This window comes from Vulpes lagopus, chromosome 21, assembly GCF_018345385.1.
Source record: "Vulpes lagopus strain Blue_001 chromosome 21, ASM1834538v1, whole genome shotgun sequence".
In the NCBI taxonomy this organism is placed as follows: domain Eukaryota; kingdom Metazoa; phylum Chordata; class Mammalia; order Carnivora; family Canidae; genus Vulpes; species Vulpes lagopus.
In genome coordinates, this window is record NC_054844.1 from 20,408,809 (window position 1) to 20,432,754 (window position 23,946).

A 23,946-nucleotide genomic window follows, 5' to 3' on the forward strand; every position below is an offset into this window, starting at 1 on the left:
ATAAACAGAATTGTCTCTGCCTTCTAACATCATATCTTATTTGATTACATAAAATCACCAGGTCCGTGTCCAGACCCATCCTCCACCATTCGCTGTGGCAGTGAACAGCAATGGAAAACAAGAGAAAACAAAAAGGTCAGATGGAAAATCCTCTTCTGGAAAAGGGCATAAGATTTCCCTTCTGCATGCAGAATTTGTGTGTGTTTTCCTTCAAGAGTAAAAATTATACTTGGTAGCTCACAACTTTAAGTATACAATGGGAAAGAGTGACTTTTGCAAGCTAAAATTTAGAATAATGGGAGCTAGATGTGGACACAAACATACTGTATTATATCTAACCCAGGAAAACTGACTCAATGCGTTATTATTCCTTCAGGCAGGGTCACATCGAAAGGAACTTCTCAGTGCACCTGTCTTAGAATATCTGAACCACTGTTACAAAACTGATTATACCAAGACATTAGAAGATATGGGGTCCAATAGGAGGATGGTTGATGGCCTGGGTAAAAGGGAAAGAAAAAGAAAGGGAAAACAAAAATAAATGATGTCTATGTTTTGCATGATTACCACAGTTTATTACACATTCTAGACTCTCTCACTGGAACCACCCACTAGATAGAGCAGTTTGGTTCTGTCTCCTTAGATGTCAGTAGGAACTATTGTTTATCAAGACAATGATAAAGGACAAATTCACTCAGGCAGAACATTTTCTTTCTCTCTCCTCTCCTCTCCTCTCCTCTCCTCTCCTCTCCTCTCCTCTCCTCTCCTCTCCTCTCCTCTCCTCTCCTCTCCTCTCCTCTTCCTTTCCTTTCTTTTCTTTTCTTTTTTTCTTTTCTTTAAGATGTATTTCTTTATTTTAGAGAGGAGGGGAGGGGCAGAGGGCTACAGACTCTTGAAGCAGACTCCACACTGAGCACAGAGCTGGATACAAGGCTGGATCCCACAACTCTGAGATCATCACTTGAGTCAAAACCAAGAGTCAGATGCTTAACCAACTGTTAACACCCAGGCACCCCAAAACATTTGCTTTTCAACAAAATTGAACACACCCAGATGCAGGAGTAAAAACCCTGGCATTCTGACAATTTTGGATAATTTTTTAGTCCTTTCCTCACCTTTCTCTTTTGGGACTACAACATGGCACACTAGGTCAAAGGTAACAATTTCCAAAAAAACATCTATAGAAGTCTTTGTGTACCTAGTTCTACCCATGTAGATGTGTCCTGGACGAGCAGCAGTACCTTCTTTCCCACCTAAAGTAAATATGTATTGCTCTAATAGGGCAAAGTACTTTATTGGACTTCACTCATGCCAGTCTATAAAGACATATTTAAAAATAAAATCCGCGCAACCAGGAATACATGCAGTGGGGAAATAATGACAGCAAGGCACTTGATGCCTTATGCTAACATTTAGTTTATTGGGGTGTTGTGGGTTTTTTTGAGCTTCTGAATATATCAAACAATTCAGTCTGCTGAAGTAATGTACTTCTTAGCATTGGGACATCATCAACCTATCAATATTGATCATTTCTAAGTTAGCTTTTCTCTAATAACATTTCTATGCCTTTCCTTATTGGATTAGGCACAACAGCCTCTCATGGAATGAAGAGTAATTACAAATAACTCTTTAAAAGAAGGTCAGTATTTTCTGAATATTTCTGATCTAAAAATATATTTTATCAGATATTAAAGATACCATGGTAGAAAATTCAGTAATCCTTGTAGTTAAAAGAAAAAAGAATTTGTGTTAGCTTATTCAATCTCTTAGAGGCTTAGTTTTAAGTTGTGTCTCTAAGCCTACACAAACATTATTTGAAGAAAATCTCAGTCCTTTTGCCATTAAGAAATGGGATTATTGTCTATGAAGGCAAGTGTTCATACAAAGATTATTTTTAAATTATGAGGATTTTATTAATCCTTAGAATTATCTTAAATCCTTTCTTATACCTTCTTCTTATTGGCTCCATTTCTAAGATACAATCTTTATTAGCTTTTCTTGTTAGGGTTCATTAAAAATATTTCTTTTTTTTAAAAAAAACTTTATTTATTCATGAGAGACACACAGAGAGAGGCAGAGACACAGGCAGAGGGAGAAGCAGGCTCCATGCAGGATGCCCGACACAGGACTCTATCCCAGGACTCTGGGATCATGCCCTGAGCCAAAGGCAGATGCTCAACTACTGAGCTACCCAGGTGTGCCGTAACAAAGATTTCTTAACCTCTGTTGAGTATGTGTATGTTTTTATCTCTAGTTTCATCTTTGCCTAGTTTTCATGAAGCTCAGAGTGGAATCTGTGCTCTACATTTTATAAATATGAAGGACCCCAGTGTTTGCATTGCTACCTAGTCATTTCTCAGATTATTTAAATCTTATTTTTTATGGATAGCTTTACCTTTATTTTTCAAGCTCTGTTATACTATGCTATTTTAAAGTATTTATTTATTTATGAGACAGACAAAGAGAGAGAGCAAATGGGAAGAGGGAGATGGACAAGCAGACTCCCCACTGATCATGGAGCCTGATGCGGAGCTCATACCAGGTCAAGATAATGACCTGAACCAAAATCAAGAGTCAGATGCCCAACCAACTGAGCCACCCAGGTGCCCCATACTCTGGTATTTTAAGTAAAATAATTCACTATCTTTATGAAATGAGATAGGATATCTTGTTCAAGAATACAAAAAATATGAATACTAGATTATGTAAAATACCTTACTATGTCTCATATCATTTATCTATCCACTAACAAAATAATAAAGATTATTAATGATAAGATTGGAGGTCAATCTGGCTCAAGTGGAATCTTAAATAATGCTAGAGAAGACTAGATTAGAAGAATATCCCAGAGGTCTGAAAATAAAATCTCAAGTTTCTCCTGCCATTGTTTCCCATTCTTCCTCTCTGTTTTAATGACAGTGAAACAAAAGTAAAAATAAAATCCAAACAACTTGATTATGGTCATACATGTCACAAAGTATAATTTAATCAAGTAAATCTGTTTTTCAAAACCCTGAGTGATCCAAGATGGAAGGAGATAGTGGCAGGGCAGATGCTTGGCACCTGACCTTTGTGATCAGTAAGAACTTGTCATGAAGCCAACTGCAGGTAGCAATTATTAACCAAGCTCTCTTCTGGATATTTACTAGACAGTTTTATGACTACGTTCTTTTAGGTTGGCCCACCAGGAATAAAATGTGCACTCAAAAATTCTCAGTTTTCTTCTTTCACCCATGATACCAAATATAGGATTTTCCAATTCGAATTTCACATCCACATATTTCCTTCTCTTAATTGGAGTTTAACATCGAAACTATTCTAAAAATGCCCTTAAATAGTCTTTATTCATTCTTGAGACATAACTGTCCATATAAACAGCAGAGTAAGCAACAGTAGAGCTCATAATGGTAGGTACAAAATATTAGCAAACATCTATAGATCTAGAGCAAGATTTCCTAACCTCTGCACAAATGACATTTGGGGCCAGTGATTCCTTGTTGTGTGTGGTGGGGAGAGTCTTGTGCATTGCAGGATGTTTAGCAACATTCCTAGCCTCTACCAATCAGATCATAAGCAGCCTATTTTCCCAGCGTGACAACCAAAAATATCTTCCCTGGGAGCAAAACCACACATGGTTTGGAACCACCGGTCTACAATCTAATTCTTAGATAAGCTGTAGCAAATTTCTTCACATACTGTTTATGGGGAATCTACTAAGTAGGTCCTAAATAAACAGGATTAACTCTTTATTGCACAATTATATAATATTCTAAGTCACTTTATTACTGCAATGTCCTTTGAAGACCACAAGCCAATCATTCAAATATTCAGAAGAAGCCCCATGCTAGATATCTCTTTTTTCATGCTTTATGGTGACAGCGACATACTACTCTGACCTACCCATATCCCTCTTAATAGATACTTCTAGTGTCTACTTTAAATTAGGTGTGAAAAGAAATGAGTTATTTCTCAGCCCCCTGTGAAGATTTTGGAAAAAATTATTTGGTATTTCTTTGCTGAGCACTGAACCATTACAGTTGTTTGCATTTAAGCTTTCTGAATATGTCAGTTTTCCATAACTTCTTTTAATACAGGATGAACTTGTAAATTATTTCTTTGAATGTTACTCATTTAACTTTGAAATTTTATCTTTACAATACTGATCATACTAGTTTATACTATTTTAAACATCTGTGAGAAACTGTTTTGTAATTTTAAATTTATGACATTTAAGGTTTCCACTAAAAAGCTGTACCAATTTCAGAGGGGATCCTCAGATTCCTAATCTAGGAATCTATTGTTCTAATTTTTTCCCCTGGAAGATCATCAGATGTATGACAGAGCAATAGAAACCAATTAAAAATATACATACTTGCTCCAGTAAACTTTGCCTTCTAGTGTCTGCATCTCCCCAAGGATAGCAAGGAGAAGAGAAGACTTCCCACATCCCACCTGGCCTACAATCATGGTAAGTTGACCTAGAGAAATTAAACAAAGAATAATAGCAGGAGCACATGGAATCTTACTTTACTTTAGTAAGATAAAACCAAAATATATTTAGAAAGGCTGATGTTTCAAAATCAATGGCCCACATTCGGTCTCTAACAATAACGTATATATTTGGTATAACTTCTTTCTCTGATACGCAAGTTTTTTTGAGAAAGGAGAGAAAAATTAAAAGATACAGGTCTTTCTTTACTGTTTCCAACTATGAAAATATCTGACATTAATGAAAAGAACAATGAAAAACTTGCCAACATAATCTCAATTAGTTTTAATTTTATTACTCAAGTCATTCAGGAGAAGAAGGCAGTTTTGACTAAAATTGATAATTGGGATTAAAGGGATTTGAGCTGGTATTAAGACATCTTCTCCAGTTTCTTACCTTTATATGCATTTAAATAGAAAAATCCCAACCTATTGGCTATCAGGCCAGATCAAAAATGTATTTTTATTCAATTATCTAGACATCTCAAATAAAAATTATTGGGAATTTGAGCCTTAAATATCTTGAAAAATTTAGTTGTCTTCAGGAATAGAAAATAAATTTTATATAATTTTTAAATCCTTTCTCAAGCAAAACAAAAAATCAACTACCCCATTATTTAAAAGGACAAATCAGCAAAAGAACTGATAATAGCTTATTTGGACAGTAAATAGCTAGTCCAAATGTCTAAGCACTCTGTAGCAAAAGGCAAGTCTTAGCATTTCCAATCATTTCTTACAAAGATACGGTGGCTTGTGAGCTGCATGGTGCAAGTAAACAACTAAAAATAACATTTATAATGTTTAAAAAGTATTTTTAAAACTAAGATCAATTATCTTGGAAATCAATGGATTTAATAATTAACAATTTAAAAAACGAGTAACAAATAACTCTTACCTGTTGGAATTCGAATATCTATATTGGATAATGTAGCTAAACCACTGCCCCATGAAAAGTAACCATTTGTGACCTAGATAAGAAGAACATATAAATTAAGTTATAAAATTATGCCTATAGTTGGTGTTAGAAGAATAATTCCAATTAAAATACATTTTCTCTTTAGAACACTGAAAGACGTTCAGTTCAAGGTAGAACACACAGTGGTGAAATTCTAATTTAGAGTTGTAGCTATTGAGAGGTGTAAATAAAGAAAAAAGAGTGTAAGTGAAAAGAGGTTCTTGGAATTAGTAATATTATAAAAAGGCTAAAAATTATAATTTTCTCTGAAAATTTGGGATTACTAGACCATTTTCATGTGAGCATTCTTAAAAAGCAATCATCCCAAATATTTTTCAAACTAACCCCAACTTTGATTACTTTCTCACTGCTGGACAATTCCCAGAATCCCGGTGATGCTAGGTATAGCACAAAAATAATGACAAATTATCCCAAAAAAATGACTGTTACCAATGAGGAAGGTTTTGTAATAAAGGAGTTCCCTGAACTGTGTGGATTTATCTCTATTCAGTGAAGTTAAAAGAAAGAATAAAAAGAAAGATAGGAATAACAGAAAGGAGATAACATATCTTGGTAGGATAAACCTCAACAACCAACAACAAATCTCAACAAAGATTCCAAGACTTGCAGTCATCCAGCAATCTATTTACCAGGCATGAAGTGGACTTGATAGTTTTAATAGTTACAAAAATGGGAAATGAAAGAGGTACAACAGAACTAAAGGATAAAAGTTGCTTGAAAAGATCAGGCTGCAATTTTCCATGTGGGTTTTCTCTAGCTTGTAAGACGTAAGACATTAAGTAATATCCATCATATGGATGTACATGAAATTAGCCCTGGAAGGAGGGTGGCATGGAAGGGTTGCATTACTGATTGAGTTACAAATATTTGCTGAGCACCCACTTTGTGTGAGGTGCTGTGTTCGTATTGATGTAGACTACAAAGAAGGTATAACATCTCCTCCTTCTTGCTTGGAAGTTGCAACCATCTGAGTAAATAAACCAGAAGCAAGTACAATACAAGACAGTACAGGATAACTAACAAATAGAAAGGACATTCAGACAGTAAGTGTAACAGAAAGAAAACCATCATGGTTCAAAAAGAAAACCTTTCATGTCTGAGATGGAGTTTAAAATTTTTTTGGAAGAGGAGGTCTTTAGCTAGTTTTGGAAGTTATACTGAATTTCAGTAAAGGCATTTGGGGCATAAAGAACTAGAGTACAAACAGGCACAAGATCAGAGAACTATGAAATATGTTGTGGGAAATAATGAATAGAGCTGGCTGGGTCAGAGGTTTAAGATACTGTGGCTAACTGACAAATGATGCACCGAGAAAGTAAACAGCCTGAGGATCTCTGTTTCTCTGAGGCTCCAAGAGCTGCAAATATAATGAGATTTGGAAGTAGGCCAGCATGGAACTGAGAAAGGCCCTCCCCAACAATCTTGTGTTTTCAGCGAACTGGGAGCAGAGCTTATCTGCACAGAGAGGAAGCCAAAGGGGACCTGGAAGGAGGTGAGAAGACAGTGTTGACAGCTGACAAGCTGTGGGAGGCTGAAGAAACTAATGCTGATGGGAGGTATATAAAGGGTCACCAGGAACTACGAAGGGGCAGCAGGGCAGGGAGACCATAAATGTGTGGCTCAGCTAACCAGTACCTTGTGTCACTTCCTCTACAGTGCTAACAGCCTGTTCTAGAAGTGTCAAAGGCATGAGGTTGGACTGCTTACGGAAGGTGTTGACGGACCGAAGGAAAAGGAAGGGGCTCAAGTTGCTGGACATCTCCATAAGGTTAAAAAGCAATGTTCGCGGGCAGCCCGGGTGGCTCAGTGGTTTAGTGCCGCCTTCAGCCCAGGGCGTGATCCTGGAGACCCGGGATCGAGTCCCATGTCAAGCTCCCTGCATGGAGTCTGCTTCTCCCTCTGCCTGTGTTTCTGCCTTTCTCTCTCTGTGTGTGTCTCTCATGCATAAATAAATTTTAAAAAATGTAAAGCAATGTTAGCAAAGCTGAGGCCCAAGAAAGCTGGAGCTAAGGCTTTGGGGTCAGTGACTGACCTACATGGTAGTGTTTAAGATTTTGGAGGAGCAGCAGTGTCAGGTGGTGCCAGGTGTGACACAGGCCAGGGTGTAGAAGTGGAGTGAGAGCAGAGTAAGAAGTTTCTGGGCTGGGATACTAGAGAGCTGTGCACTTGGAAGTTTAAACCACATCTGTGCATGGCAACAAGTAAGCTAGAGAGATGGACAGAGAAATGGGCGCCCAAAATCTTCAGCAATGGTGCAGAGTGATCGTGAGGTCCTTTGACAAAAGATGTGAGAAAGGTCGACAAAGCCAAAACCTCACAGGGCACGACAGTGGAAAAGATATGGTCTGAGAGCGGCAGGGAGAAGCCAGAAGAGTGCAGTGTCCCTACAGAGAAATAAAAGAGGGAATAATCTCCACTCAAGGGGGATGATAGAAGAGGGTTAAAGTTAATCTCTCCTGCTGCAGTCTGCACTTCCACTCTCTCCTGCCTTTTACAAAACAATCTCATGTCTCCTCCAGGGTTAAAATCCTAGGCTTTCCTAACTAGTTGTTTGACCTTGGAAAATCAGTTAACATACAATTCTTTGCAAAGATTCATAAAAGACTGAGTACAAAAATGATCCTCATGGCATGGTCTGTGATAGAGGGATGATGGAGGCAAAGCCAGCATCCATCTCTAGGGGATAAGGAAAATGCAGTGATGCATACTACAGAATACAATAATGTTGTAAGAAAGAGCAAACCATCCTAAAAACATTTCAGGAGACTGAGAGCACGTAGATGCTTATTACCTAATTTGTAAGAATATGAGTATGCTTAGGCACATATCTTGAACACATTAGAGCTGGTACTATAATGGTGGGGGAGGAGGTGGTGGGGAGCGGCACAGGAGTGAGGATTGGGGATAGGAGGAAAGAATGTATTAAAAGTAAAGGAAGGAAATGGACAGATGCAAGTTAACCTACTGCATGATCCATTTATATAAAATATCCAGAACAGATAAATCCATAAAGACAGAAAGCAGATCAGTGGTTGCCAGAGGCAAGGCAGAAGGGTAAATGGGGAGTGACTGCTTTATGGGTATGGGATTTCCTTTTGGGGCAATGAAAATATTTTGGAATGGGAGAGAGGCAGTGGTTGCACAATATTGTGAATGTACTAAATGCCACTGAATTGTTCACTTTAAAATAGTGAATTTTATGCTATGTCAATTTTACCCCAGTTAAATAATTTTTGAAAATTTAGAGGAAGGACATTATACAGACCATTGTCCATTTCCTCCTGCTGAAAGTAAGCAAAAAAAAAAAAAAAAAGTAAAAATGCTGAATAAAATGTAGTTTGTAAAGAAGTTCATTAAAGCAAGGAGTAAGGAAATACCAGGTCCAAATATAAAGAAAAAGACAAATTCAAAGCTGTAAGCCCTGAAGTACCTAAGCCTCTTTCTCACAAAGGGGATAAGAATAGCTAAGATATTTTAGGAAAAAAAAAAAAACCAATAACATACAAAAACTTGTCCTAAAACATATTAATGCTTATTAGAAAGTTATAATGGTCATAACAATGGGATTTGGGACACAGAAACAGAAAAATAAATAAAGGCCAGCAATCAGTTCAGACATATAAAGATCCCTGATGTGTTTATAAAGTTACACTGAATGCCAGAGGGGACGGTAATTTGGTATGTGGGATGAGGACAACCGAATGTCACATAAAAAATTAAATCAGAACTTACTGACTCACAACTAAATGTAATAAAATTACTACCACTAAATTTACTACTGCTAAATATCAACCGAAACTATTTGTTACTGATTTCTCTGCTACATCATATCCTTACTTTGTACCAGACACAAAAATGGATCACAGTTCGATTCAAGAACTAAAAGTGAAAGATGTAGCTTCAGAGATTTTAGGAGCTGATATAAATCATCTTCATGACCTCTGGTAGGAAAAGTTTTCTTAAAGGAGACAAAAAAAGCATCAGCCATAAGGAAAAGTTGTATAAACCAGACTACCCTAAATTAACAACTTCTGATAAGATAGAGCCAAGCTGTAAATGGAAGAAGAGTTCTGTAACATATAACTGCCCAAACAGTTAAAGTATAAAGTATAAAGAAGTAGCACCCACAGTTTTTTAAAGGGGGAGGGAACAAATAAGCTGGCAAGTCACAAACGGGGAGACCAAAACCCACATGGCCAAGGTATACATGAAAAGATCCACAACCTCATTAGGAATCAGAAAAGTGCAAATAAAAACCACAAAATACAATTGCACCTCCTCACATTATACACTTTGGCAAAATACTGGAAGCACTGGCGAAAATGTGGAGCAACTGGAACTCTCAACCACTGTTGGTGGAAGAGTAAACTGGCACAACTGCTTTGGGAAACAGTTCTCCATGAACTGGGAAAGTTGATGCACAGACCCTGTGACTTGGCAATTATTCACAATAACCCCAGATTGAAAACTAATCAAAAGCCCATCAAGAGTAGACCAGACAAAGAAATTTCGGCACATTCATACATTGAAATGCTACACAGCAATGAGAATGAAGGCAGTGTGGCTTCAAGTGACAATCTGGAATGAACTATACATACATAATGAGCAAAAGAAGCAAAATGCACACACACAGACGCACATATTTAAACTTCAAACAACTCAAATATGTTTTAAGGGAAGAAAGCATAGCAGGGGTCAAGAGGAAATGATGACTATAAAAGTCAGGGTGGCAACTGGTTCTTGGAGAGATATGAGAGAGAACAGAAAATATGTGTGTTGGGAAGGCCTTCAGAAGGAACTAGTGAAAAAAAAAAGGAACCAGTGGTTTTTTTTTTTTTTCTTGCTGGTTGCACAGGGGTTCACTTTTTCATTAAGTGAATATACATTTTACGTACTTCTCTGGAGGCATGTTCTATTTCACAATAAAAAGAAAGATTTAAAAAAGACAAATGAGTTATTACCAACTTGAAAATTTCCACCACAAATAAAAACTTAAAAGCTTGATGGTGGGCGTGACACTGTAGTGCCCATTGCTAAGCAGTTTTGTGGGGTTTTTTGTGTTTTGTTTTGTTTTTTTGTGTTTTTTTTTTGGCGGAGTTTTTTTTTTGGTACATGAAAGGTCAACTTTAGAAAAACAAATGATAGCTCCATTTTTTTTACATTCAAAATAAAAACAAATTTAGTAAGGCACATGGAAAAGATGTATTTTTAGACTCACTATATTGAATAGAAAATGTCAATAAAGAAACTGATCCTGTTTCTTTAGTCATGCATATATTACTTATTACCTGGGCATAAAAATAAGAAGCACAGAGGGCCCTTCCTAGTCTTTTGTTTCGTACTTTGTCATAGCCTAGTCCTCACACCCTACCCACACATTGTTAGGTAACTACTAGAACTATTTTTTTTCAATGATGCCCAGGTCTCTCTCTCTCTTTGTCCACCCACTCCGTCTCTCTCTATATAGATTTTTTTCTTTTCATTCACAGGTGACATATATTAGCTTTGAAATAACCATACTAAAATGGCATCCCCACCACAAGCTGGGCAAACCACAGCTCAGAGAGGCAAAGTAATTTGCCCAAAAGTCACATATCAAATCGATGGTAGAGGTTGGGCTAGCATTTGCTTATCCCATCCAATAACACAACATTTGTTCCAAATGCTAAGTGCCTATCATAAGACAAGAATTGTGTCAAGCAGTACAGACAGGGATTTAAATGTAGCCCTCGGCAATATTCTACTCTGAGAGATGAGGCTCCCTCACTCTTCGACGGGTCTAGGCAGCACAGGGAGTTGGACAAGCCCAGCAGGCAACACACTTTTCTAAAAGGGCTAATTTCCAGGACTCTGGCCGCACCAATGTCCAAAAGCCCTTGACTGCTCAAGGCATCTGTTCCTGCATAGCACTGACCCCTCTTTGGACCCACGATCAATCGTCAGCTGGTTATCCCCTGGTGGCCTGTTCTACCTAAGCACACTTGCCTTGGGAGAGCACAAAAAGCTGTTTGAAATGAGATCAAAGGCACTCCTGGGAAGCGAGGGGAACGCATGCAACACTGGCCTAAGCATCCCTTGGTCAAAGACAACTACTACCTAATTTATTTCCTTAAAACCTGGATTTATAATATCAGTGTTCTCTATAAATCAATCTGCTGGGTAGAGGAACATAAGAGTATGAACGGAAATACGCTGGAGACTAGCTGCTAACGCAGATTCAGAAGAAAGTCTCATACTCCAGTTATTAAAGTAGAGCTGCTGGAGCAAGAAACGTGGTCGGGAGGCCACGCAGAACTGGCAATTAAACTCATCGGAACACTTCTGGAAATGCTATGAGGACTGGTGAACACTGTAAGGAAACTCTAAAGACTCAGTTTTAGGACACTTTACAGAACTTTACCATAAAAGAGTAACATAAATGTTTCTATTCAGGCAACAATCCAGGAAGTAAAATAACCTTTATTGCAATGTCCTCTGTCTCTATGGGACGTAGACGCCGTGTTGATTGCTCATAGCTGTCCAGGTGATATCTTCCAGGCTGCTTCCTGTTTATAGTTTTCGGCTGCTGCATTCCAAATGGAAAAAAACACAAGTTGAAACTTTATATTTAAAAAAAAAAAAAAAAGGACATTTTACTGAACATTAACTCATATTGCTACTTCTCCTTTTGAATTCCAAGAAAAAGAAAGAAGTAAAGTGAATGTGATATTTTAATTCTTTCAATGGCCTCTCCAAAAAAAAAAAAAAGGCAAACAATAACAAAAAGCATTAAGCTATCGTTTTAAACCTAATTCACAAGGTTTTTCATAAAAATGAAAATACGAAGATGTGATACTTGCAACAGATGGAATTTAAAGTGCGAGTCCCAAACTAGGTTTTGGATACTCCTTCTCCAGCTCTACAGATAAATACACCCAGGCAGTAAAATACTGCATGTGTCAAAAGGCAAGCAGACTGACTCAGGTGAAACTAGAATCTACTTGTGAGGCCATCTGGGCTTGTAAATGCTCCAACAGTACATTTTTGATCACTCTTTGAATCATGAGGATTTTGAGTCTCATACACTCATAATTCACATCGAGCTACATACACATCACCCAAGCATCCACTGTGGAGCGAAAAAAAAAGCATAATGATCTCAGATTTTTTTGGCTCAAATATGTTTGTATATTGTTTCATAAGTATATAAACATTATATAATGCTGATGTAAGTATAATAGAATGATCCAGTCTTTCTCAAATGTTATAGCATTGTTCCTGGTCAAAGGACTAAAGCATTTATTATAAAGAGGATGCCAGCTGAGGTTAGACAGTTTTCCCATCTTAAAAGGAACTTAGGTTAGGTCAAAGAATAGAAATTTGTTATTATCTAAATTTAACTTCAATGTCATGTAGATAGAGACAAATGACTAAAGAGAAGGTAGAAAATTCAGCTCTGGAAACCTCTAACTTAGAAAAACTTATAAGCTCAAAATTTGTGCCAGGAGTCTAGTGAACACGTATATCAACAAAAATAATTATCTATCTTACTAAATACCTTAAAAGTTTTATGAAGGCTAAATAATAATATACTTTAAAACTGTTAAATTACCTATAAAAGCAAAGTATTCTAGAATTGTGAAACTTTCTTTTTTGGCCTAGAATTGCAGGTTTAGCTTTTTGAAAAATCCACTGAATTCTACTATGGGAATTAGAGATGTCCTCAAATAATGGGCAATTTAATCCAAACAAGATACTGGCTCTTCCAATTTCCATCAACTGTCATATCAACAGAACATCAAATGATCAAGTAGTACATTGCTAGGCTACGTGCAAATAAATAGAGATTAAAAAGGTACTGAGAAAAACTAACAGTGCTTTTGTCACGTAGAAAATACCAAATTCATTCTAACTTAAAAAAAAATAGAGAGATTGTTCTTGAAATTTTATTTTAGTTCTGTTATTCTTTTCACAATCTTACAGATGACCCCGGAAGTATGTTGCGTGAGATGTAAAAAGCCAGTATCTTTCTCAGGAGACAGGTCTATGCCTTTACGTAAATCGACTTCTTCTAGAGTCTTTAGTTCTATAGTAGTATTGCCCCAGAGGTCCAAAAGGAATGACGTCATGTTCTTCACAAAACTAAGGAGAGGGTGGGAGGAGGAGATGTGTTGACAGAGATTTGAGTCGGAGTTCCACAGATGTAATTTGAAGAGACTTTGGCTCTAGAATGTCACTAATTCTCCATGGAGATTCTACAGCCAAAACCACTTAACTCTAAGCTTTTACAGAATACATAGCATCTTAAGCTCTCAAGAAGAAGTTTCCATTAGTGTTATTTTCAAACACACAGCTTTTTTCACTCCATTTTAAAAAGTTTGTCGTTTGTGGTTTGGCCCATCAGCAGTGATGAATGACCCTGAAAGACATCAGAAGTCCAGTCTGGTTTCAATAACCCTGAAGATATTGAATACATTTGAAGGGGATTCTTTTTTCCTTCCAAAAACCTTTTCTCAGTTCAATTTTTCATCTATCCCTCATCTCATACAAAAAGTTCTTTAGATTTCCCTAACTCCATAAACTTGACCTCCTACATCCTCATTCTTGAGGTCATCCACTCTGCTCATCCCCACATCTCTGAAAGATGATCTAATAAGTTCTTTGGTAATCTCCTATAATCCAAAGGATGACAACAGTGGTTCTAATCAACTTGACTTTCCTGCTGCCTCAAAGTGTAGACACTCTATAATGTGTTCCTGTCTTGCTGTCTATGTCCACACAATAGCAAACAAGCATTCTGAGGCATGGTTACCCCAGTGTAAACAGGACTAGGTGGTAGTTCATTCTCAGACAAAATCACACTTGCTCAATAAAACAACATAACAGAGAGTAAAGTAAAACTCCAGAAAAGCAGTAGAAGACAGCAAGTCTAAATATAGATGAGTGCTCATCTCAACTATTTTTAGCAGTTTTAAACATGATGTAAAGAAAAATTTAATATAGATTGACTTTCTGGTAAAAAGACTTTCCAAGCCTCAATTAATTCCAGCCAGAAGATTGCATGTGTAATTTTGTTTGGTTACAAAAATAGTAAATATATTCATATTTTTGTCTAATAGTAACATGAATAACTAATATCAATTTTAACATGACTCATTTTAGAATAACATCTTTCTATTTTATTGTTATGAAATGTACATATTAATTTTAAAGACTTTCTTCAGAATTTTTCAGACACATCTTTCAAGAAAGTGATGTGAACCAGTCTCATCGATTTAAATATCTAATGGCTAATGACTCTTACAATTTACATCTCCAATGCTGACTTCTCTTAGATGTCAATGAATATCTCAAAATTATCATGTGCAGATATTCCCCTTGATCCCACCTCAACACCAATCTACTCACTTCTCAGCCTCCCTATCCATCCTATCAGCAGGTCTTTATCAACTCAATCTTTAAAAAAAATACGCTGAATTTGATCACTTTCTCACAATGTCCACTGCAACTGCCACAAAAAAAAACCTAATTCTAACCATCATCATTTCTTGCCTATGTTATTGTAATAATTTTCTTACAGATCTATCTGTTCTACTCTTGTTCCCATTGATTACTGGCAACCCAGTAGCCAAAGTGATCTTTTAAATCACTGATACATATTTTAAATCACTGATCTTTTATTTTTTCAAAAGATTTTATTCATCCATTTGAGAGAGACAGAAAGAATAGAGGACAGAGAGAGCACGAGCAGGGCGGGGAGGGGTAAAGAGAGAGGGAGAAGCAGACTTCCCACTAAGCAGGAAGCCCAACTCGAGGTTCAATCCCAGGCCCCAGGATCACAACCTGAGGCAAAGGCAGAGGCTCAACCGACTGAGCCACCCATATGCCCCAATCACTTATCTTTTAAGACCTTTATATATATACATATATATACACACACACACATACATACATATATATCAGGGTTTAAATCCCTCCTATGGTTTTCTATTGCATGTGAATACAATCCAGACCCTCCATCCTTGTTCTTATCTTATCTCTCCATTTCTCACCAGGCTTCAACCAAAGTGTCTCTCTGTTCCTTGAACACACCAAATTCATTCCCACCTCAAAGTCTTTGCATCAACTGGCTCTCTGCCTGAAATGTTTTCTTCCCCAGATCTTTGCTAAATATACCAAGCAAGTATGTGCTCTTCATTCAGGTCTCAGCCCAAATGACAGCTCTTCAGAAGGGGCCTTTCTGGGAAATGATCACCTGGCTTCCAGCATCTCAGTCACTCTCTCAGACCCCATTTTATTTTCTTCCCAAAGTTAAATTATCTCACTTTTTAAACTTTTTTATCATCTGACGTCTTCCTTTAAGAAAGCTAACTGTGACAAAAGGAGCTTATTTTCCTTCTTTATAGCTATGTCTCTAAGGTACAGGGTAGCCAGTAAGTCTAGAAACATAGGCAAATATATGGTACATGTCATATTACACATAATATAAGACAAAGTAATATTGAACATGTTTCCAGGCTGTATGTAGATACTGAGTAAATATTATGTAATGGATGAATAAACTGGTTCAGGAGTTAACAAGACTCGGTTTTTAATTCTGGCTCTGCTGCTTACTAATTTTGACTTTATTCAAGCCACACAATACAGAAACTCAATGTTCAGTTGGAAAATAAAAATAAGGTAATACTAAGTGAGTCAAAAGATGTAATGCTTTAAAAGCACTTTTTAAACTAAAAAGTATAATATAGCTAAAAAGTATTGAAAGAATATGATGTGGGAATTATTAAGCTTTTATTTAGTAGTATTTTTTTTTATTTAGTAGTATTTTTATATAAAGTTTGGGGAAGACAATCTTTTAATTATTTTTTCAATTGAACATGTGCTCAAAGAATTGGGATAATTCTTTGATGATTTCTAATGACAAGCCTTATACATTTGTTGATAAATTTTAGACTATTGAAGTTTGTTGTAGAAACAGGTGGCAATTTTTCTTGACATAGGTTAAAAGTAAAGCTTATAATTTCTTTTAATGGCCCTCATATAAAATCATCCAATTTTGGGACTGTTGTCTAGTCACAGCTTCAATAATAAGAAAAAGCACTTACCACTCCAGTGTGTTTCTTACAGGACTCAAAAGGAAGAGAACCTTCACCAGTTCGCCAGCTATCCTCACCAATCTCATCACTCAAGAGAAACTCATTTAACTTTTGTACACTGCAAAAACCAGCCAAACAAACACAAAAAAGGGGTTAAAAATAAAACCACCAACAATGAAGCTCTACCAAAATAAACAAGCATTTCCCTCACTCATTACCATGTTGAGCAAGCCACCTCCGAGTGGCCTTCCTTTCTGAAGACCAACTGGGAATTCAGCTTCAGTTCGGAGTAACAAGCATCCTAACTAAATTGCCCAAAAATGATGGGCTCCCAGGACCTGGGACTTTCAGTTCTAAAAGTAGAAAGGTCTCATGAAAACCAGAAACAATTTGTCACCCTTTGAATGCAGCCAAATTTTTTTTGCACTTTTTTTTTTTTTAACAGATATGTTTCTTGTCAAAGACAGAGTTGAGGAACTTAAAACAGAATGGTCTAAAATAATAATGCCAATTATTCTAATTTTACAAACAAGGGGAAACAAGTTATAGAGAACCTAATAGCCTGCTTAAAATCATTTAGCATATAGAGGCTCCTGGGTGGTTCAGTGGTTGAGTGTCTGCCTTTGGCTCAAGGCGTGATCCTGGACTCCTGGGATGGAGTCCTGCTAGGGAGCCTGCTTTTAAACCCTCTGCCTATGTTTCTGCCTCTCTCTGTGTCTCTCATGAATAAATAAATAAAATCTCTCTCTAAAAAAAAAAGAAAAGTCAAACTTAAAAAAAAAAAGCATTTAGCATATAACACAGATCTGGGGCCCATGACCATTCTGTTATCTTGCTTAAGCACTATACACTACACATATTTTCTGAACCTAGAAAGAAGACAGGCCTCTGCTCAGTGTTGGCCAAGGACCAATAGCATCAGCATCACTAAGAGCTTACCAGAGACAATCAGGCCCCACCCAGAAGCTACTAAATCAAAATACTGATTTTCACAAGATCCAGAAATGCTTCATAAGCACATCACAGTTTGAGAAGCCCGGCTCTAGAACAGTGGTTTACAAACATTCTTTATTATGGTCTCCTTGGGCAGGGTATAAGACTCCTTGTTCTAACTACGCCTCCCCTTCTTACTTTTTCAAGCTAGTGTTACAGAATCAGGAGCAAAGAGAAAGAACCAAAGAAACAACAACATGATTTGAAAACATGCTCCTATAAATAAAATAATATGCTAAAGAAAGTTCTGCGAAGTTTGAAGAAGTTGAAGTTAAAAGAAATGCTCCTTTTAGTGTGCTAGGATGCTGAAAGTGAACAAACTAATTTGGCATATGCAGTATCAACCACAGGGGAAATATTGCCTTTGGTAGGAAACTGAAAAATTAAGATTTGAAACAAAAAAATTATTATATTTTTTCACTTGATCTTGCAGTCAAGTTAAGTGCTTCCAAATAGGTCTGCAAAGCTTGTTGTCTCTGTGTGTATATGTATGTGGCAGACTAATAAAATAGAGAAAAGTAAATTTAACTGTCTTTTGCCTACCATCTTTAAGGCCGATGGCCTCACATGCCATAGAAACTGCTTCTTTTCACTGGAAACATAAAGGTGAATAAATTCTTCACGGCATTATTATACATAATGCTAATAAGCCAGGCACAATAAAATAAAATAAACGCTTACAAATAGTGTCTGATTCTACCTATATGAGGTACCTAGAATAGTCAAATTCGTAAAAATTTGAAAGTCATTGGTGGTTTCCAGGGGCTGGGAGAAGAGGCAAATATTGTTACTGTTTAATGAAAACAGATTCTAATTTGGGGAGATGAAGAAGTTCCAGAATGGATTGTGGTGATGGCTGCAAAGCAATGTGTACGTACTTAAAGTGACCGAACTATACACATAAAATGGTTTAAATGGTAAATTTTATGTTATGTATATTTTACTATTTAAAAAAGAATTTCAGATACCTCAACAACAACAAAAAGATGAGCTTCAGTTTGTGTACTCTTTTTGAGTCTTGGTCAGCAAATATTGGCCATATGAATTGGAAAGCCAGTATTAGAAATGCCTTATGAAATGCCAGTTTATTTCTCTTAAATGACAGTTATCTCTTCTTCGCTTTGTAAATTGAGGTATAATTGACATGTATTTGTTTCAGGTGTACAACATAATGATTCAATATTTGTATAAATTGCAATCTGATTGGCACAATAAGTCTAGTTAACATTGTCGTCATACATAGTTACAGTTTTTTTCTTGTGTTAAGAATGTATAAGATCTACCTCAAAAGTAGTAGTAAAAGATCTTCTTTACCTTTATAGATTTTAGTTGTCATTCTGTTCTTATTATTTTGAAGAGTGGATTTTAAGGAGCACAGCTTTGCCGTTCCAAAAAATACCTTTTAAACAATCTCATACTAGGTCTTTGCACACAAAGGGAAGTCCAGGGGTCAGACTCATTTGCCTTTGTAACTCTATGTCTAGCTGCTCCTGGCACATATTACTCAATGAATGTTTGCTGAATAAATCAAAGAAGGAATAAACCAATGACTCAGACATTTAAGTAAAGTCAGTTGATTCAATTCTCCATTTCACTTTTCTAGTACACACACAAATCTTACTGAAGCTTTTATGGAATTAATGAGTCCCATTCTTACTAAGCATCAGGAAGTAACGGTCTCTGAGTGTAACTGGGGCATAGAGAGAACTTTCTTTCCTCTCTATAACATTCCACTCTGGAACTCTCTAATTACAAGAAATATTGGAGGACCCTAAGATGAAGACTTCTCTGAACCTCCTCCTCCTTTCCCCTCCCCTGCCCTCATCATTCTAGGCTTTCTGACTGAGGGTCCCTGGAACTGCTATCTTGTCATTTTTGATACCTCCATTACATTTTGATACTCTCCCATTACACAATGAATTCCTTAAGAGCAAAGATTTTCATCTTCAGAATCTAGCCCAATGCCAAAAATACAACATAGTAATTTCTCAAGGAATGTCTGGTGAATGAATAAATGGGTAATACAAAAAGCATTTCCTATGCATATGAGGTCCTTTCAGAAATCACTGAGGCAAAGCAATTATGGAAAATGCATGAATCCTGACCAAGGGTGAAGTAATTTCTACCATGCTGCCAGGGTTATATATTTAAAATCCAAATCTGTTTATGCAGCATTCCTCTCCTTAAAATAACAAATGGCACCCCTTTGCCTCCGGCACCCTTAGCATCATTTCCAGACTGCTCAGGATTTTACTCTCTAGCTTCATCCTCTTCCACTTTCCACATCAGAACCTGTCACCAATTACACTCAACTACGTTGAGTCCCCTAAAAATACCAAGATCTCTCACCTACTTACTCATCCCCCCCCCCACCGAAAACATTGCTCTCTCAGCTTGAACATGTTTTCCCTTTTTCTTCAACTGAGTCCTACCATTTCTTAAGATCTTATGAAGGAGCCACTAAGTCTTTTAAATCTTCACTGACCAGACTGTCTGCCTTCTCACTCGGTGAACTTCAGTGACCCTCATAGATGGGCCCTGGCATTCTGTGTAGAGCTTAAATAGCATAACACACCATATTGTACTTAGTTTCCCTTCCTGGTCTCGCCAACTAGATTGTAGGTTCCCTGCATACTTCACTCTATCTTTCATCTCTGCAATTCCTAATACCTAGTAATGTACTTAAAGTATTAACAAGTGCATGCAGACCCACCGAAGATATCTCTCTGAAGCACAGAAGGTAGATTAATAAAATGGAGGTACAATAATAAAATGGATATTGGTAAAGTACCTAAAACATTTAGGCAATGTGCTAGGCACTGTTCTATACTATCTCATTTAATTGTCTCAATCGCCATAAGCAGGAACTACTGTGCTCACTTAAGTGAAGAACCCAAGCTACAGAGACACAAAATGAAGTGCTTGAGGTTGAACAATGAGTACTCTGTGGCAGTACTAGGTTTGACAGCAGGTGCATTGAATACCAACTCCTAAGCCTGCCTCCACCATACTTCTAGGTCAGTATTTTACCAATTTCTCATGTGTTTAAATAATTCATACCAGTATTTAAGGTTTTAGCTACACACGTTATTTTTTCACCTTTCAAGTTTCATTTTGGGTATTTAGATAAGGTTTGAGTACCTTGGACAGGTGCTATTACATTAATCAGGAATAAGTGACTTTGTTGCTGGCAATTATGTTCTTTTCTTGTAGGAACTATAACATCTTTGTAATCAGGGACCAGGCTGAAGTATGCATGCTCTATGATAAATATCAGTAACAATTTATTTGATCAAAGGTAACTGTAGTGGACTAGCCAAGCATACATTCCTTTGGGAGGTACATGAGAAAAGGATACAAAGTTATTTTCCAATAAAGCAAGGGATTGGTTTTACACATTTTTCTCTTGGCAAGTAATATCTTTGGACATAGATATTGTATTATACATCAAATCCCAGCAACCTTAGCTGAAATTATTTATAAAGGACACAGCATATCAAATTATATTCTCCTCCAGAAAAGCAAAAATGCATAAATTATTTCCTTCCAAATAAAGCAAAGTGGAAAAGGGGGGCAAGCATCCCCCCAAAATCACTCTTTTTCAAGAATTTTAATATTTTACAAACTAGTGACTTTTCCTGCTTTTCCTCATTTCGTGACTCTGCTTTTGCAAGTGTAGACTGGAATACAATACCATAAAGTGTCCAGAAAACTCAACCAGAGTAGGGTGTGAGGTTGTAAAGAGAAAACCTGAATTGTATCTGCCCCCTTCTTCTATGTTATTACTTTTTCATGAGGTTCTGCCCATTGTGCACCCTGAAGACCACTTTGGCTAGCAAACTAAACGTTTTTAAAAGAACGTAGAGAATTTTCACATAGGAAAGAATTTTACACAGCACGGAATTTTACTACAGTAGAGGAGTTTGTAAGTTCTTCCAGGTATGTATAACATAGGTTTGGGAATATGTTGCACCGCCTTCTAACCCACCAAATCTCTGATGCATTGGAGAGTGAGGCAAAGAATTTATACTTCCACAGTCCTGAAGAAAAGGTTTCAAAATCAGCTCACCAAAGTCTCCGATTATAAACAGGCTGCTCAGCTCATCATGGGCCAATTGGCATCAAAGACTGGTCACGGGTTCCCAGGCACAGAAAAGAATGCCAAACCCAGTCAATACTGGGAAAAAGCTCATTTGGGTTCCCAGAACCAGCACACAGTGGGAGAAAGGCCTGGCTCCTCTGTTGCATCTCTGTAGGACCCACAAATCAACTACTGAGACTCATTTTAGAGAAGTAAGTTTTTATAAGCTAATTGTATTAGGCATATGGCTTGGGAAATCTGGAACTGAGCCCTGAAAACAGACTGGTCTTTATCAAACTGGCAAACGCCTTTCCCTGGGACATAAGGAAGAAGGAGTGCTATGCATAAATATACAGTGAATATTGCCCACTCTCAATTTTACCGGCATTTACTGCAGCAGGAGTGTATACTATGGAGTGGGAGGGCACTCCTAGGTTTTTTGGTGTTTTTTTTTTCTGTTTTCTCCCCCCCAAATAAACTCTTTAAGTCCTTTTGATGCTTGGTAACCTCCTGATTTAAGAGAAGTTACCTGTTATAACTTAACAACTTTTTTTATCCCCACTTGTGGTACAAAGTCAAATTCCAATTAAAAATGAAACCATGGAAGGGACAGCTATTAAATGGAGAAAATGAAACTAAGGACCAAAATAGCAGACTTTGGCCATTCATCAATTTTATTGTTTGAAATAGCTTCCCCTCCAGAGCACTGCCTAATTTGGAAATGGTGCTACGAAAATCAGTCAGTGTTCTGTACAACTGTTTCAGAGGCAAAACGGCACTGAAATAATTTTGTGATACTATTGTGACCCATCAGAACTTCAGTTTATAATAAGACAATGCATGTGCATCTTACTGTCATCTGGGTTTGAACCATCATTAAACAAACATAAATTACTCTCCCGAACTGAAGATTCTGGTATTTTAACTGCCAAATACTAGCTTTCTTTGTAATATGTCACCATTGGGAAAATTGTCTCATTTTAAAAGACTTTACAAGAAAAAAAATCAATTAGTTTAAAAAAAAAAAAGCCTTTACAAGAAATGGGAAATACTGCTATCAGTGGCAATGCCAGGCTTCATATACTTAAGGCCTCTGTTTTCCAATTTTCCTTAGTATTGTTAACATCTTGACATTTCTTTCAAAGGCCAAGTGTGATAATGACTGTTTATGAAACGAAAATGCTGAGATCTTATGAAGTTTATCAGATCTTCTACCATAAGCAAAATACTACTTGAAGACTTCCTTGTTTATAACAAAGTATCAGACACAGTAGACTGTGGTGTGTACAGCATTATACAATATAGTATAACCAAGTTTGGTAGCCTACTTATTTATATAGCACAAGAAAAATGGTGGGAAAATGGTCATTATTATATATCTATTTTTATTGTTGTGCATTGTAGGAAACTGTAAGTTTGAGACAAAGTATACACTGGTTAAAAAAAATGAGAGAAGCATATTTAAAATGAGCAAAGTGTGGAGGGGTTTTGCAAAGCCTTTCCAATTAGAAGAAACCATGAGACTTAGGTTTTTTCCAGATTAAATTAAAATTAAAACAGTGAATATTTGTTGATGGGAACACTGTCCATCACTGTAACTGCAAATATAAATGGACACAATTTTACTGGAAGATATTATGGCCATTTTCACTTTAAAGATCTTAAAAATGGCAGTGCCTGTTGGCTCAGTCAGTTAAGTGTCCAACTTTTGGTTTTGGCTCAGGTTGTGATCTTGCCATCATGGGATTAAGCTCTGCATATGGCTCTGTGCTCAGTGCAGAGTCTGCTTCAGATTCTCTCTCCCTCTCCCTCCTGCTTACTTTCTCTCTCTCTCAAATAAATAAGAAATTTTTAAACATATTACAAATGTCTACACTTTTTGACCTACCACTCATGAAAAGCAACACAGCAATATTCATTAAGGACCTTAAAAATGTGCATACTGTTCACACCATTGAACACCAAAACCCCCCAAATAATCTAATTACAAATGGGAAGAAGACATGAATAGACATTTCACCAAAGATGACCTACAGATGGCTAACAGACACATGAAAAGATGCTCAACATCACTCACCATCAAGGAAATGCAAATCAAAACTATAATGCAATATCACCTCACACTATCAAAATGGCTAAAATAAAAAACACAAGAAACAACAAGCATTGGCAAGGAAGTGGAGAAAAAGGAATCTTTATACATGGCTAGTGGGAATGCAATCTGATGTAGCAACTGTGGAAGACAGTATGAAGGTTCCCCCCAAAAATTAAAAATAGAACTACCCTACAATCCAGTAATACCACTACTGGGCATTTATGCATAGAATGCAAAA

At 36.9% G+C, this 23,946-nt stretch overlaps 1 protein-coding gene across 8 annotated transcripts in view; it reads right to left on the reverse strand.

Moving 5' to 3' along the window:
• Window positions 1-23,946, reverse strand: part of ABCC9 (ATP binding cassette subfamily C member 9) — a 150,483-nt gene that overhangs the window by 77,853 nt on the left and 48,684 nt on the right. For all 8 annotated transcript variants that reach the window (XM_041736005.1, XM_041736000.1, XM_041736007.1 and 5 more), the window contains 4 exons: window positions 16,549-16,657; window positions 11,922-12,029; window positions 5,384-5,456; window positions 4,373-4,478 (listed from right to left, as the gene is read on the reverse strand). In XM_041736005.1, coding sequence (XP_041591939.1) covers window positions 4,373-4,478; window positions 5,384-5,456; window positions 11,922-12,029; window positions 16,549-16,657 — 396 coding nt within the window. The remainder of the gene's footprint in view (window positions 1-4,372; window positions 4,479-5,383; window positions 5,457-11,921; window positions 12,030-16,548; window positions 16,658-23,946) is intronic.